Source organism: Hyla sarda, chromosome 2 (genome assembly GCF_029499605.1).
Source record: "Hyla sarda isolate aHylSar1 chromosome 2, aHylSar1.hap1, whole genome shotgun sequence".
Taxonomy (NCBI): Eukaryota; Metazoa; Chordata; class Amphibia; order Anura; family Hylidae; genus Hyla; species Hyla sarda.
In genome coordinates, this window is record NC_079190.1 from 189,028,517 (window position 1) to 189,046,274 (window position 17,758).

General features: G+C 39.0%; 1 protein-coding gene and 1 long non-coding RNA gene across 6 annotated transcripts in view; one reads left to right on the top strand and one right to left on the bottom strand.

The window, feature by feature from the left end:
• The window catches only part of AFF3 (ALF transcription elongation factor 3), a 411,319-nt gene that overhangs the window by 296,409 nt on the left and 97,152 nt on the right, over nt 1–17,758 (bottom strand). For 3 of the 5 annotated variants that reach the window (XM_056555969.1, XM_056555971.1, XM_056555970.1), the window contains 2 exons: nt 16,609–16,729; nt 618–1,430 (listed from right to left, as the gene is read on the bottom strand). In XM_056555969.1, the coding sequence (XP_056411944.1) occupies nt 618–1,430; nt 16,609–16,729 (934 nt within the window). The remainder of the gene's footprint in view (nt 1–617; nt 1,431–16,608; nt 16,730–17,758) is intronic. The other 2 variants (XM_056555972.1, XM_056555973.1) reach the window with 1 other exon arrangement.
• The window catches only part of LOC130355615 (uncharacterized), a 229,786-nt gene that overhangs the window by 12,672 nt on the left and 199,356 nt on the right, over nt 1–17,758 (top strand). The window contains exon 2 of the long non-coding RNA XR_008888596.1: nt 9,830–9,969. This is a non-coding gene — a long non-coding RNA (uncharacterized LOC130355615). The remainder of the gene's footprint in view (nt 1–9,829; nt 9,970–17,758) is intronic.

Consider the following 17,758-nt stretch of genomic DNA (forward strand, 5'->3'; position numbering starts at 1 on the left):
CGGCCCCTGTATCATGAGTCATCACACACGGAGCAAACTTAGCTCTGTGCAGTGATGACTGGGGGACGGGGGCTCCAGTAGAGATTGCGTGGGTCCCCAGCAGCGGGACCACCGTGATCAAAGGGGATAACATGTCTAGGGCATAGTACCCCTTGGAACACATTATGAGTTAAAAATATGGTAGTTTTTATACCTATTGTACTTCAGGTTTTTTTAGTTTTGATTTTACGATGTGTTAAAGGGATAGATGATAAGATGTCTGATCACAAGGGTCCCGCTGCATGGACCCCTCCCAACCACCCCACTCCGTGATTTCTGTGCAGCACCAGAGGACATACTGTTTAGACTGCTGGGTTCCCACGTCGGAGGTCGTGACGTCACGACATGCCCCCCTTATGAAGTCATGCCATGCCCTCTCCATTCATGTCTAAGGAAGGGGGGTGTTCTGGAACCCCTGCGAGCAGACATCTTATCCCCTATCATTTGGATAGGGAATAAGATGTCCAAGGGGGGAGTACCCCTTTAAGGTGATCTGCCTTTTACCTTCAACAACTGCATCAACCATCCATTTTATGAAGTGTGCACAAATACAGATAAAAGTATAAGAGTACACCTACCTCTCCCTCTTCAAACTCTGGGAATGTTTCTGTTTTTTCATTTAGTACCTTCTCAGAATCAGCTTTGTTAGAAAGTCCTCTGAATAATGGAAAGAGCGAATTAAATTCACTGGATATTTTTAGCTTTGGTGACTCATTGGGTGTTTGGTCTTGACCATCCATTGGTCGAACATATGCCGTTGGCTTTCGCTGGATTGGATTGAGTTTTGAGACAATGGACACTGGAAAGTTCTGCAAGCAATGTGAGCTACTACTATTTTTGTTACGAGTCTTTTCTTTGTTGGAGAGGTCCACTTCTAGACTGCAAGTTACTTGTGAATTTAGTATCTGTCTATTGAGAGGCTTGTCCGATGTACAAGTCAGAATGTTCACATGATGGTCATTAGAATTTCCAGATGATGCTGGGTTCAATAAGCAGCTCTTACTTTTTTCCGCTTTGTGCTTTTGCTGTCCATATTTAAAGTCAGTACTAGGAGAACCAATTGTGCTTTGTTTAGCCTTACCTGAAGCTTTCTGTCCCTCAGAGGAATTTTCAGCTTTTTGCCAGTCCATGGTGGCTCTGGTATTTAACTTTATGGGTAAATTTCCAAATGGGATGCCAGTTTGTACTTTATGACAAATTGAGTAATGGCTTTCTGTTGTGTTCTGTTGATAATGTTCCTCTTTGTTCCAGTCAGGGGTACCAACTGCTTCAGTTTGTTTAATGCCAACTAGATGACTTTGATTGGATCTTTCAGTCAACAGGTCTTTCATTTCATCATAGTTTCCAAGTGTACTTTGAATACGAGTTGAGAGTTCATCTCCCTTGCTGGTCTATGAGGAGGGAAAAATAGAAGGTTTAGATTTCTCAGTACAAACATTTTCATAACATTTTACGTTAATGTAAAAAAGCCATACATTAGTAAATCTTAAGTTAGAGCTATAAACAATTTAAGTTTTTTTTAAAGTCATAATTACTGCTCTGTATTTTCCCAATATTCTCATTTTACAGGCCTTACAAAGATTAACATTTCTCCCAGTGTATGTGCCTCCTAGGCCCCTGTATTGGTTAACATGGCAGTAACTGCATGCTGTATTATTCTTGCTGTCAAAATTAATGGAACCCTGACCAGAACCCTGTCAGAAGGCCCTAAAGATGTGGAACCTAGCCTTATAGGGGTTATCCAGGAATGGAAAAACAGAGCTAATTTCTTCCCAAAACAGCTCCACACATGTGATGTTACAGCTTGACTCCATTTATTTCAATGGAACTGAGCTGCAACACTACACACAAACCGAGGACAAGTGTGTTGCGGTTATGTGGAAGAAATTGGCTCTGATTTTGTGATCCTGGATAACCCCTTCAAGATTAATCTCCATCTTTTGTTAACATGTAGCTTTTTGCTTCAAAATTCTATGTTGAATAATTCCTTAAAGGGGTACTCCGGTGGGAAATCAACTTTTTTTTTTTAAATCAACTGGTGCAAAAAAGTTATACAAATTTGTAAATTACTTCCATTTAAAATTCTGTTCTTGCCAGGAACTGTCCAGAGCAGTAAAGGTTTGCTATGGGGATTGTTCCTACTCTGGATAGTTCCTGTCACAGACAGATGTGTCAGCAGGGAGCACTGTGGTCAGACCGAAAAGAACTATACAACTTCTGTAGTATACAGCAGCTGATAAGTACTGGAATGATTCAAATGTTTTGAAATAATTTACAAATCTGTTTAACTTTTTGCCACCAGTTGATTGAAATTTTTCAGGTCAGGTCAGAGTGTTCAGAGTATACAGCAACCCTTTTGGGGATAAGCCCTAAACTAGAGACCCCTCAAAATTACATATTTTACTTGATTCAAAAAAATATACAGTATCTCACATAAGTGAGTACACCCCTCAAATTCTTTGTAAATATTATACTCTAATTTTTCATGTGACAACACTGAAGAAATGACCCTATGCTATGTTATATAATGTAATGTAGTGAGTGCACAGTCTGTATAACAGTGTTTAATGGTGTTTCCCCCTCAAAATAACTCAACACACAGCCATTATGTTTAAACCTTGGCAACATAAGTGACTGCACCCCTAAGTGGAAATGTCCAAATTGGACCCAATTAGCCATTTTTCCCCACAGTGTCATGTGACTTATTAGTGTTACAAGGTCTCAGGTGTGAATGGGAAGCCGTTGTCTTATATTTGGTGTTATCACCTCACACTTTCTTGTCACTGGAAGTTAAACCACGCACCTTATGACAAAGAACTACAAAAAGATGGCCTAGCTATAAGAAGATTGCCAAGACCCTGAAACTAAACTGCAGCATGGTGGACAAGACTATACAGCGGTTTCACAGGACAAGTACCACTAAGAACAGGCCATGGTTTTCATTGGGAAATAAACAAATGAGAGCTACAGAGGTTGAAGGGGGTGTGGGGTCAGCCTGTCAGTGCTCAGACCATACACCGCACACTGCATCAAATTGGTCTGCATGGCTGTCGTCCGAGAAGGAAACCTTCGATTAACCTCAGAGCAGGCACCTTTCACTGTAATGCTGTATCGATCCCTTTTCCAGCAGCCTCCTCCTTATAATCACAGAACATGAAGTCTCAGCTTAATTTTTGGCTTAGTGGTAGGAAAGGAACCTTTTAAGATTTCAGGATTATTTTAAAATATAGATCACTAAAACATCACCAAGAATGTCTAAACAAAAAATATACGTTTAACATACAAACATTATTTAAATAATTGGTCATTTTCTGGAGACTGGCCTTCATGGTCGTTGCTTCAATTATACTAAAAAAAGGCATACTAATCGGAGCCAGACAGAAAAGACTAGAAATGTGAGGCAAGGTATCCTAGGTGACACATAGCAGATGATTAGTTCATAGCTACACTGGTAACCTGCTGGCAACTGAGAGGAGTAAACATAACTTGGCAGCAGTCAAACCATACCTTTCCCTATTCCAGACAGTGGTAACAGGTTTCTCTAAACACATGTTTCGGTGGGCATACTTATAGAAGGGGTACTTCGTGATGCCACGATGCTCCGGCCCGTGTATCGCGTGTCATTACACACAGAGCGAGTTTGCTCTGTGCAGTGATGACAGCGGGGTGCCGCAGCCGAGATTGCGGGGGTCCCAAGCAGCGGGACCCCCGCAATCAGACATCTTATCCCCTATCCTTCGGATAGGGGATAAGATGTCGAGGGGCGGAGTACCCCTTTAACATTCATAATATTTCAGCAAGACATAAATAAGGCAACCTACAAGTCTCTGAATTTGGCACCTTCTGCCCACAGGATAAGAAAATTCAGCTGTAGTCGGTTCTTATCAGACCTGGCAACAGACACCTGAATTCTCCAATGCTTATAGTGTAATCTGAGCTACCGTGCTTCTAACAGATTGAAACTACTTTAAATTAGGTCAACATGACCTTCACAGCTGAGCACATTTCTCTTCTGTGTGGGTTTTAATTATGCAAATTGCAATTTAAAGTAGTCGTGTCATAGAAAGGAACAGGATGGAATTATTCAGCAGCATTGCTACAGATGTTATGTTTCACTGTGGAGATAAATTATCACTCAAGTGTTATTTAGTTATTGTAATGTTTTATATGCCATTAGAGAAATACATATAGTAAATATAGTAAAAAAAAAAAAAAAGGCTATCACTCTTAAAGGGATACTCCACTGCCCCAGTGTCCAGAACATTTTGTTCCAAACGCTGGGTGCGGGCTGCGGGGGTCGTGACATCACGGCCATGCCCCTCATGATGTCACACAACGCCCCCTAAGTGCAAGTCTATGGGAGGGGCGTGATGTCACGACCCCCGCAGCCCGCACCCAGCGTTAGGAATAAAACGTTCTGGATGCTGGGGCAGTGGAGTACCCCTTTAAATTGCCTTTCTAAGCATTGTTCATGGGGATGAAGTAAAACAACTTCCATATTTAGTAAAAGAAATGTAAAGCAAGATCATCTAAAAACATGTTCAATCTTTCTAGGATACATAAGAACAAGACAGTTATAGTTTCAGCTATATCTGCTCTGTACAATTAGCAACATGTTACCTTCCTGTGCATGACCTGGACTGTAACTGAACCTGTTTTCTTTGCTTTTTTTTTTACAAATCCTTGTTCATTTAATGGGATGTGTACTCATGGTATGAAAATATGGAAATGCTTAAACTAGAGTGCACAGGCAACTTTGGCACTGCAGATGTTTTGGACTACATCTCCCATGATGCTCTTACAGCCAAAATGCTGCAAAAGCATCATGGGAAATGTAGTCCAAAACATCAGCAGTGCTGAAGGTATAGTATAACCCAGGTGTAAGCATAGGTCAGACTTTGTCTGTGTTTGACTGAACTGTATGGATGCTATATAGCTGTAGTTATCAATTGGCATCATTTTTGGTCTCCAGTCATTGACACGCATATATGTTGGCAAATGTCAACCTCTGGAGGAACTTGTAGTAATAGCGATTAGTAGTGTCCATAGCAGTATGTGTGTATTGAGCACCAGTGATATTTATTGTAAAGTGTACCATCTGAATTGTTATCAATGAGAACAGTTTATTGCATTCTGCTCATGTCTTAACATTTTTAGATATCATTATTCTTATGAACATCATATTTCTATGTCATAAGTTTGTGCTTAGTGGCAAGTTTTATTTTATTCATTATGTGTATTTATATTGTATTTTTATTTTCGCAAATGGGTCATTTTGCCTGTAGTCTGAGGTACATTAATCTTGATTCTACAGTATATATATTATACCTCATGTAATGTAGTGTGCTAAGTTGGACAACTTGAGCTGTAACTGCTAGGCTAGGTTCATACTGCACTTAAACTTTTTATCACAGATATCTGTAGGCATCCCACTGAGAACAGAATGCCGAATATACTGTGGCAGAGAGAAGCGGGTACCATTCATTTCGATATCCACTCCTTTTTTTTTGTTTGCTGATAGGAATATCTACTAATTATTAGCACAGCATAACTAGTCTTCTGGGATGTGCAAATCATAGAGCATAAACTTCAAGACAATGGTTAAAAGAAAAGAAAGCGCACTCACCATTATGCAGACAATAAATCTTTAAATGATTATTTCATAGTAGAATAATCGGTGAAACATATCCAGTGCAGGGGAGGGGGCAGATAACAGATGTGTACATCTCTGCCCACCTTTTGTATATCCTCTCCCCTGCACTGGATATGTTCCTCTATGTTATTCTACTATGAATTAAAAGTTTAAAGATTTGTTGTCTGCATAATGGTGAGTGCGCTGTGTCCTTTCTTTTGACAATTGCCTTGAAGATTGAAGCAGGCTACGTAGTAATTAATGAGTGAACTTTAGCATGGGAGCTCTTAGGATCCATGCATACTATGAACATTTCTCTCGAAATTTATTCCGAAAGTGTTCCCCTTGCAAAAGCCTCCAATTGATCTTAATGGGAGGCTGCTACTCAGTTTACACTTTGAAAGTGAATGGGACTTTAATTTTTAACAGTTATTTCTGCACAAAATATGTGTTGATTCTGGGCAGCATGGACTTCGTAAGCAATGGGACTGTTAGACCTGCTTTGACTGCCACTACCTATACTGGAACCACTATTGGGGTAGTGACTGGTACTCTCTAGCAGCAGAAGTCTATCTTTTGCATCCTAGAGGGAGATAAAGGGTGAAAACCTAGAGAGTGCTTAGACTCCGCTCCCCAGTTTGACTTTACACACAGCAGGTCTGGTAGGTCAGGTTAAACAACACAATCAAAACAGGACTCACACTAGGTCCACACTGCCTTCTGCCTCTTGTTAGATGCGGATGTATACTGTAATGGAAGACAGCAGATGATATTCATTTCATTGGTTTGAACGAAGTCACCCTTAGGGCCGCATACATTATTTTCAGCAGATTCCAAAGTGCAGCAGACTGCTCTTTTTTTAGTCTACTGAAAATAGTGCATATGGCTCCAAAGTTGACTCCGGTTACAGTATTTGTTGGCATTCCATTTTCAGCGAGATGCTGATAATTTGATACTCATCATGCATGTCATGAGGGACTATAACACAAGCTCAGGAGCTCACAGTAAATAACTGTCATTAGCAATCACACTGATGTTGATCATTTCACCCTTAAAAGTAGCATTTAAAAGGACAAATGACTGGAGGTTTCAGGTGACTGATCAGCACCCCAGCAAAGCGATCTTTGGGTGCCTATCAGTTAATACTGGTGATGATGGCCTTCTGAAGGCCTTTGTCCCAGTCATATTAGCACTGCTGATACTGTCTGTATAACACTGATCAGTATAAGCAAGCCAATGATTGCTTTAATAGTCCCCTAAGGGACTGAAAAAGTGTAAAAAGATAAAAAACAAAAAAATATAAAATAGCCTTCCCTTTTAAAACTAAAATGTCCTTCCTTTTCGAATTTTCAAAGAATGAAAAAAAATATATGTGCAGAATTGTCCGAACTATTAAAAAAAATGTTTATGATCCTGCATGGTGAACTGCATAAACAAATAAAAGAAAACCAAATACCAGAAATAAATTTATAAAAAGTGATCAAAAAGTTTAATTACCAATAAAAACTAAAGACCAAGGCACAAAAAATGAACCCCAGTGTCCCCCCCCCACACACACACACACAGTTCAGTAGGCTAAATTTAAAATAGTTTTTTTTTCTTGTGCATTTTCCCCCCCAAAAAAGGCCAAAATGGCCCCCATGGCGTTCTTTCATTGAAAAAATCCTACAGAGCTTTTTTTTTTAGCTCCTTGGCGGTTTTGAAAATTCACAGCATGTTGAGCCTATGGCGTTTTTTTCTTGAAAACATGTCGTTTTTGTCCCATAGAAGTCTACGGGAGTAAAAAAAAAGCGCCAAGCCATTTTTGCAGGCGGTTTTTATTCTTTTTGGATCCAAAAAAGTGATTGAGATACCTTTTTTAATAAAATTTCATAGGGTACCATTAAAAAAATAAATAAAAAAGATACAGTAGTGATGTAAACAATTGTATCCAACAAAATGTATCTTTTTTTATAACAACATTTTTTATAATTTTTTTAAACAGGGATCAATTTATGTGGGCGGGCAGGGACCTAAAAATGTAGCTGACAATAATAAAAATGTAGTGTACTTTTTTTTTTACATATCTTAGGTAATACTACTACTCCCAGCATGGAACACACTATTCAATGATGGGAGTAGTAGTACCTATACCAATTGACAGATCGCGCCGGGTCCATTGCGATCCTTCTGTATAATTTATAGATGCGGCTCTTCTATGGTCCCCTGCACTGCCATATATATACACCTATTCATATTTCCCACAGAGAGCTGTGATTGGCCAGATGGTTGCAGCCAATCACAACTCACTGTGGGAAATATGAATAGGTGTATATATATACATCAGTGCAGGGGACCATAGAAGAGCGGCCGCCCGCATCTATACATTATACAGGAGGATCACAGCGGGTGTCAGGAAGGACATACGCTGTGATCTTTCCTTAACTGCAGGTACTACTGCTCCCAACATGGGGCACACTCTGCTCAATACTGGGAGCTGTAGTACCTGCATTAATAGACAGAACGCAACAGGTTTCAGAAGTTACACTTGCTGCGATCTGTCTATTAATGGAGGTACTACAGCTCCCAGCATGGAGCAGAGTGTGCTCCATGTTGGGAGTAGTAGTACTTGCAGTTAAGGACAGATCACAGCAGGTGTCAATCCTGACACCCATTATGATCATCCTATCTATTGCAGAGATGCAGAGCGGCTTTTTCCTGTGCTCCACATCTCTGCACTATACTATAGCCAGTGATATGAATAGAACCTCACTCATTCATATTTCCCTCTGAGAGCGGGGACTGGCTGCAACCATCCGACCAATCCCAATTCAGGGTGGAAAATATGAATGAGTGATGTTCTATTCACATCACTGGCCGGCCGGAGTACAGAGCAGACATGTGAGTGCTGTATAGAGCCACTCCGCATCTCTGCTAGATTATGGACGATCGCATTAGGTGTCAGGAGTGACACCCGGGGCGATATGTCTATTAGTACAGTCTGTTCCATGCTGGGAGTAGTAGTACTACCTAAAAAATTCAAAAAAATTGAGAAAAAAAGTGAACCACACACACTATATAAAAATGTATAAAAATTTTGTTATACAAACTATAAATTCCGTGAAATGAATTTTTTTCCATTGCTACATCCTTTTTTTTTTTTTGGTACACAACAAATTTAGAAAAAACGTCAAACGGCCAAAAAATGCAATTTCCACTCGGAAAAAACGCAAGAAAAAAAAAAAAACACCAAACACAGGAAAATGCTATTGCGTTTTTTATGGTGTTTTTTTTCTTGTGTTTTTTTGTGGCATAAAAAACTAAGTAGAAACTTAGCCTTTGCATATTTATTTCTTTATCTTTATTTAACAAATCTTTATTTTTATTTTATTTTTTTAAAGTATCAAAAAATACAAAGCGGTTTACCCTAAAAGAGACAAAAGACATCCTAGTTAAACGCATAATAAACGTAGTATGTTAACTTTTAACAGTCTACATATATAACAGTGTGATGACACAGAATGGCCAACAAAGAGGGGAATAAGTTCATAAAGGATCCAACACAGCATTAACCTTGTGATACATCTTCCCTATGTCATAGGAACAGGTAGATGAACTATTTGGACATAAATACACAATCATTACATACATTACGTAGGAATAAAGATAATTATGACCATTTCCTGAACAATAGGTCTATAAAAAAAAAAAAAAAAAAATTCAAGGAAAATCCCCTCCTTTCCTCCATCAGCAGTCAAGTAGTCTTAAATCGTGTACCTACCCAAACAACTAATCAAGTCTTCCATACTGTACCATTGAGTGCATTGCAAATATACATTAGATGGGTAATTGTGTATGGTGATGTACAATAAAACTTCTCCCCTTTGCAAAATATTTTTTCTTCTATTTGTTATGATGCTCCATCTCACTTCAATAAAAATCCCCTCCTTCCCTTACCATCTTCTTGGTAGTAAAGTAGTCTTTTGAATTAGGTGCCTACCCAAATGACCTCTCAAGTCTTCCTTACTGTACCATCCAGGGCATTGTACATAGCCATTAGATGTGTAATTGTTTGTGTATAATGGGTGTATGATTGTGTACAATAAAGCTCTCCATTTTGCAAAGATTTTTTTCTTATCCTTGTTATGATTCTCCATCTCATTTTTTTTTATCATATAGAAGAAGAGATCTCAAGGTAGTTATTATTTCATGGATAGATGGGTCTATGGAAAGAAGCTAATACCTCAGAATACATTTCTTGGCCACCAAATAGCACAAAATGAAGAATTTTCACCCCAATTTCCTCAGGAGAACATCAGGTTGGTCAGATTGTTAAACAGTATCACTTGTGGCAGCATGGGCACCTCTGCTGTCCAAACATGTTCAATGTTTTCTATGACCCCAGATCGGCTGTATAGCTGGGCAATGCAACATTGCCTAAAGTAGTGAGCCAAGCCATCTCTGTTTGGTAGATACAAACATATGTAGCCTTGTGCAAAAGTTTGAAATACACTTTACTACATAGTTTATTGATCATAGCTTTACATATGTTGTCCCACCCATAGAGTATCCATTTATTTATGCTAGGGTCGTCTTCTACAGCAGTGTTCAGCTACACTCTCTATGAATATAAGAGAGATAATCAAATGTCAATGCTAGACCTAGAAGTCAAAGTCTCCATCTTCCTCCACCCTACCCACATCCTATACTTGAGTCTTAAAATAAAAAAATCAATTGTACATATTGTAAATAGTGATTCAATCCCAGATTATATTTAGACATAAGCTCTGGCCAGGAAACCAGTCCATCCTCTGTATCATTTTTAAGATCCCCCATTCTGTAAACACCTTGGTATCTTCATTTACGAAACAAAATATTCTGTCTCCCAGGGGGAGATAAAGGCTGTGACCACAAAGGTATGTGTTTAGATAAACTAAATAGAAGGAAATAGAGCTTCCGGATTGCCTTCCACACCACCACCATATCTATCAATGCCACACTTCTTTTAATATGAGAAGGAAGAGCAGCATATTTACAGTGTAGTAAAGAAGTTAAGTTATATTGACCTGCCAAATCAAGAGATATATTAGAGAAACGTCTTTTTTCATGTACTCAATCTCTTACATGTCGAAACAATGGTGCTAAATTGTAACTATGCACAATAGGTAACTGTAGACCCCCACTGATTTTAGTCAGAGCCAACTTGTTATACGCCATACTTACTGTTTTCTGGTTTGACAAGAATGTAACAACGGCTGTTAACAATCTTTGATAATCCACTTGTTTAATAAGTAGTGAGATTGTTTAAATGTCTCACAAGAGTCTCACAAAACGTATTATCTAAAACAAATAATGTCAGGGGGAGAACCTCACTTCTCTGTAACTTTGTAACATTTTTATTATAAAATTTGGGAACTTAAGATCATATAACGAAAAAGAGCTCCTACGTATTTCAACCCCCAAGTACGAAAGTGTCGGTGAGGATGTTAGCACCAATGGTAAATGCTATCATGGGGTTGACTGTGTTGACAAATAGAGGAGTTGACACCTAGAGGCATTTATCTTATAGTCTGAAAAAGTACTGTACCAGGATAAGGCTTTCAATACACCAGGCAAATGATCTTGTGGGCAACCAAGGGGTGGTATTATTACTTATTACATTATTACATTGTTACAACCAAGGGGTGGCATTATTACTACATTATAGATGGAGGAAAGGTATAAAAGGATGCTGGAAAAGTGCAAAACCCAATATGTTTGTTTGGATGGTTCTGCAGAGATGACTTGGGGCTTCAAAAAAATCATTCTATCAGTCTGGGCTGTATAGATATGTTCAAAGTGAAAGTGGCTGACTCCAAGCAAAGAAGATGCCACCTGTAAGATCTTTGGATATAACGGCACTGTAATCACATATATGATCTTCAGAAACTGTGTATCTACTATTGTTCAGGGGATATTGGTCTTTGTATAGTTTTTTATTTTATTTAGTAACAATATTATGATGATAATACTGTATGTGGCAGAATTGTTTTCTTAACCCCACCTTTCTTTCCCTTAAGAAAATCCTGCTTAAACCCCTAAAAAATAGGTTATAAAATGCTGCTCATAAAGGTACCATGTGCCTCTTGCAAATATGATTTGTTCTACTTTTCCGGTAAATGGATTTATTTCTGATGTGAAAGTGTGAAAGATTTCTATGGCTACCTGGAGCTGTAAGCATGTCAGCATCCTAGTAAAATGATTGGATAAAGAACGCTTCTAGGTCTGTCACTTCAAAGTCAAAGCAAGGTGACAAGAAGCTATAGCAAATCTACAATAAACAGATTCAGCATTTTTTGGAGATGACCCTCAAATATTGTATATGTAAACAGTGTAAACAGAAAACGGCATTTGGCCTGATTTTCTAGTTATTTACTTTCAGGCGGACACATATACACTACACGGGATTCAGTATAAAAAGGAACAGGAACTCCATAAGCATAAGAGGGGAGTGAGAAAAGAGGATCAGGTTCTTTTTTGTGTAAATGGGTACTCCGGCCCTAAGATATCTTATCCCCTATCCAAAGGATAGGGGATAAGATGTCTGACTGCGGGGACCTCCGCAATCTTGCATTCAGCACCCACCTCTTTGAGCTCTACGCTGCGCTGCCAGCTCACAAACTGCCGGGTGCCGACAAGGGGGCGCCATGCCCCCTCCCATAGACTTGCATAGCAGGGGCGGGCGTGACGTCACACGGGGGCAGAGTCGTGACATCATGATACTCCAGCCCCGTGGTCGGCACCCGGCAGTTTGTGAGCTGGCAGCGCGGCGTGCAGCTCAAAGAGGTGGGTGCCAAATGCAAAATAGCGGGGGTCCCCAACGGCGGGACCCCCGCGAACAGACATCTTATCCCCTATCCTTTAGATAGGGGATAAGATGTCTTAGGGCAGGAGTGCCCCTTTAAGGAAACATTTTATGATCCATTTGCCAAATTTTGGCAAAATAAATATTGGTCCCCATAGAAAAAGTCCCCATAGAAAAAGTTAGGGATGAAAAATAAAGTTTTATCAATGCAATCGGCTACAATTTTTACTAAGAAAGTTATATGAGAGATTTCAGCAAATCTGAAGGTTTTTTTAAAAACTTTTTTCTAAAGGTCATTATGGTATCAGTGTGGTAACATATATTTAATTTTCATATTTTTTTATTTAAAAATGCTTTTAATAATTTTTTTAATTTTTTTTAGGTAGAGAATTTTATTTAATGTCATTTTTAATTTGTTTTCGAATCGATAAAGAGATGAGAACAGGAAAGGCATGCCCACAATACCAGAAGTGGAAAATACCTGAATTAATGTTTTTAACTGAGGGACAAATATGAATTGGATAAAGGTCAGTTATTATTCTATTAGAAACTAGGGATGGAGGGGGCCTGAACAAAGTTATCGGTTATAATCCTAATTCAGAAGGAAAGGGTTGAAAATTAGTACATATATCATACATAAAGAAAAGGTAAACAAGGCAAGGTGAATGGGAAAGTGGAAGAAAAATGGGGTGTTCTAAATAAGTCCCCTACAGTTGAAGAGGTGGAGAGGCATCTTATGCATGGCTGTGCTCCAGAATTGGCCTTTTTTTTTCTTCTGTAAAGCATATATATATATATATATATATATATATATATATATATATATAATCCAATTTTCTACAGAATTATTGGTAAACCATATAGAATTATAAAGAATAAAGGTAATACAAGTATACAGTATCTTTGGAAATTTTTTACATTTTATGTTTGGACTTTACTCAGACCATTTACACAGTACTTAGTTGAAGCACCTCTGGCAGGGATTACAGCCTTCAGTCTTCTTGGGTAGGAGGTACCAGGTTTGCACAACTGGATTTGGGGATTTTCAGCGATTTTTCTCTGCAGATCCTCACAATCACCATCAGGTTGGATGGGGACCGTTGGTGGAAGTCATTTCTAGGTCACTACAGAGATGTTCAATTTGATTCAGGTCTATGGCTCGACCACTTAACCCCTTAATGATGCAGGGCATATATTTACGTCCTGCACCAGCTCACGTTATGTGAAGTGCACTCTGGAGCTGAGTGCACTTCACACCTGGCAGGTCCCGGTTGCAATCAGCAACCAGGAGCCACGACTAATACCAGACATTGACAATCGGGCTGATGTCCAGTATTAACCCTTTAGAAGCTGCGATCAGAGTGATTGCAGCGTCTAAACCGGGAGAAAATACTGTCGGTTAGTTCAGAACATCTGAGAGGACAGCGGAAGGGGCCTTACCTTTGTCCTCGCTGTCCAATTGGCGTTTAATTGCTCCAAGCCTGAGATCCAGGCTGGAGCAATCGAGGACAGATTACACTGATCAATGCTATGCTATGGCATAGCATTGTTCAGTGTATGCAATCAAAGAAATTGCATGTAATAGTCCCCTACAAGGGCTAAAAAAAAAAAAGTGTAACAAAAGTAAAAAAAAACAGTCAATAAATGTGATTTAACCCCTTCCTGAATAAAAGTTTGAATTACCCCCCTTTTCCAATAAAAAAAAATAATATACAGTCATAGCCGTAAATGTTGGCACCCCTGAAATGTTTCAAGAAACTGAAGTATTTCTAACAGAAAAGGATTGAATTAACACATGTTTTGCCATACACATATTTATTCCCTTTGTGTGTATTGGAACTAAACCAAAAAAGGGAGGAAAAAAGCTAATTGGACATAATGTCACACCAAACTCCAAAAATGGTCTGGACAAAATTATTGGCACCCTTTCAAAATTGTGGAAAAATAACATTGTTTTAAGCATGTGATGCTCCTTTAAACTTACCTGGGGCAAGTAACAGGTGTGGACAATATAAAAATCACACCTGAAAGCATATAAAAAGGAAAGAAGATCACTTAGTCTTTGCATTGTGTGTCTGTGTGTGCCACACTAAGCATAGACAACAGAAAGAGGAGAAGAGAACTGTCTGAGGACTTGAGAACCAAAATTGTGGAAAAATATCAACAATCTCAAGGCTACAAGTCCATCTCCAGAGATCTAGATTTGCAGTTGTCCACAGTGCGCAACATTATCAAGAAGTTTGCAACCCATGGCACTGTAGTTAATCTCCCTGGGCATGGACAGAAGAGAAAAATTGATGAAAGGTGTCAATGCACTATAGTCCAGATGGATAAGGAGCCCCAAACAAGTTCCAAATATATTCAAGCTGTCCTGCACGCTCAGGGAGCATCAGTGTCAGCGCAAACTATCCGTTGACATTTAAATGAAATGAAACGCTAAGGCAGGAGACCCAAGAGGACCCCACTGCTGACACAGAGACATAAAAAAGCAAGACTACATATTGCCAAAATGAACTTGAGTAAGCAAAAATCCTTCTAGGAAAACGTCTTGTGGACAGATGAGACCAAGATAGAGCTTTTTGGTAAAGGACATAATTCTACTGTTTACCGAAAAGGGAATGAAGCCTAGAAAGAAAAGAACACAGTGCCTACAGTGAAATGTTGTGGAGGTTCAATGATGTTTTGGGGTTGTCTTACTGCCTCTGGCACTGGGTGCCTTGAATGTGTGCAAGGCATCTTGAAATCTGAGGATTGCCAATGGATTTTGGGTCACACTGTACAGCCCAGTGTCAGAAAGCTGGGTTGCGTCCGAGATCTTTGGTCTTCTAGCAGGACAATAACCCCAAACATACGTAAAAAAGCACCCAGAAATGGATGGCAACAAAGCGCTGGAGAGTTCTGAAGTGGCCAGCAATGAGTCCAGATCTAAATCCCATTGTACACCTGTGGAGAGATCTTAAAATTGCTGTTGGGAAAAGGCGCCCTTCCAATAAGAGAGACCTGGAGCAGTTTGCAAAAGAAGAGTGGTCCAACATTCCGGCTGAGAGGTGTAAGAAGCTTATTGATGGTTATAGGAAGCGACTGATTTCAGTTATTTTTTCCAAAGGGTGTGCAAGTTAAGGGTGCCAATAATTTTGTCTTGCCCATTTTTGGAGTTTGGTGTGAAATTATGTCCAATTTGCTTTTTTTCACCCTTTTTTGGTTTAGTTCCAATACACACAAAGGGAATAAACCTGTGTATAGTAAAACATGTGTTACTGCAATCCTTGTCTGTGAGAAATTTTCAGGAATGCCAATATTTACGGCCATGACTGTATATGTACTATAATACATTCATGATCACCTTTTTCATAAGCTTGTGAGTGGCACGAAAGGGACATTTACTATTACACAGCAATCAATCTGAAGTGCCGGATTACCGGTTGCCGGTTTATGAAACATTTACCATCTATTGTGCATGATATCTTCAAATGTTTGAGCTTAGCATTTAATCTTGAATGACCTGCCAGTTATAGTATTTTAATCCCCAAGTATATCAGTGTATATATCTGCATTTTTCCTACCACTAGGGCCCAGTGGTAGGCTATTGTTATTAGTGCTTATGCTTGTTGAACTTTTTTATTGTTTTTACTTATTATTTTTAATAAACAAGTATATGAAATTGAAGAGCGGTCTCCTAATATAAAATTATTACACATTATGCCCCATTTTTTAAGTGTTTAGAGTCCTTGAGGTTGGGTTGTCTTTTGTATGAACATTAAGACCTGTCTGCTATGGGCAAACTCTTATTTTCTCAGCTCATATGAACTCTTCCCAGTGCAACCATTGATCTATGGCCTACATTTTAACTGGCTCTTGCTCTTTGACCCCCCCCCCCCCCCCAGATAACAGTTTTTAGTAAGTCCTTTTAAGTGTAAAGTTTTATAGTGCCAGTAGTGTTCATATACCACTTCCATGGTTTCTTTTGCAGTAATACCTTTGTACTGTTTCCAGTTGTATTTTCACTGTTGAAGTAGAAATGGCTGTATGCTACAATATGCATATATGCAGGTGTCAAATGTAATTCATTAACATAGGTCTATATATATAAATGTCTAATATATGTACATGTTACCTTGTATGGTTCGCTGAAAAGGGGATAATTGGCAAAAAAGAAATCCTCACTTGGTTGTACATCTTGACTTCTCCTTTCCCATTCTTTTCTACGCAACACACTTTTGTCCTGTTCATACCCGCTGTCAAAAGGAAATGACAAGTAATAATTCAGACATTTACTTGTTAAACTTAGTAATAACGCTGTGCACAATCCTGAAAAGGAGTCATCAAATAGATGGCAAAGAGAAGAGAAATATGAATGTGATTAGTGCCAGTGCGAGCAGACGGGATGAGCCCTGCTCTCTGGATAAGCCTGGGTTTTCTTTGCACACTGAACAGGTAATTGAAAATCTTCAGGAGAAAAAAGAAACACACAGTCATTAGAGTAGATCAGCGTGTTCTGAGCACCGAAGACTTGTGATGTGACAAGAGAATCCAAGAAACACTGTGACTGAGTCAATATGAAAAACTTCGAGAGACCTCAGAAAATAAAGTTTCGTCTCTAATTTCACCTCAGTCGATAAGACTGCATTAGTCACCTTATAACAATATCACAGGCCACATTAGGGCAATGTTCACATCAGCGTTGCGGAGCTCAGTTCGGGAGCTTTGTTATAGCTGCTGATAATGGGGCTGGATGGAGGATGCAACATCGGACAACAATAAATCCCGACAGGTCTCCTTCACTTTGAATGGGGTCAACCATGGTTCCATTAGATGTTCATTATTTCTCAGCATTTTATTAAAGAATTAAACTAAAATCCAGGATTTTACCTACACTAAAGTCCTGTCATTTCAACGTACTCAGTGAATGGAGCTCTCTAATGGAGCTTGGAACATTGATTTGAACATAGCCCAACACATCATAGAATGCTTTTTAGAATAAAGAATGGCACAAGCAATATTTAGAAAGCATCTGCACAGAATTAGTTTTTTCTTTTTCTGTCTAATTATCCTTACATTGGAGTTGTGGTCAAGTTAGAAAACTATCAGGTAACCAATGCCAGGTCAAACCAATTGTACTCAGTGAAGCTATATTCACGCTTAATGGGGAAATAGCTGTTTTTTCCCCCCCTTTGAATTGCACGGATGTCAACGGGAAAAGGTCTGTCAAGTCATGTTTGTGATTATAATGTCCATAAAATTAGGCAAAAGAGACTTATTTAGGC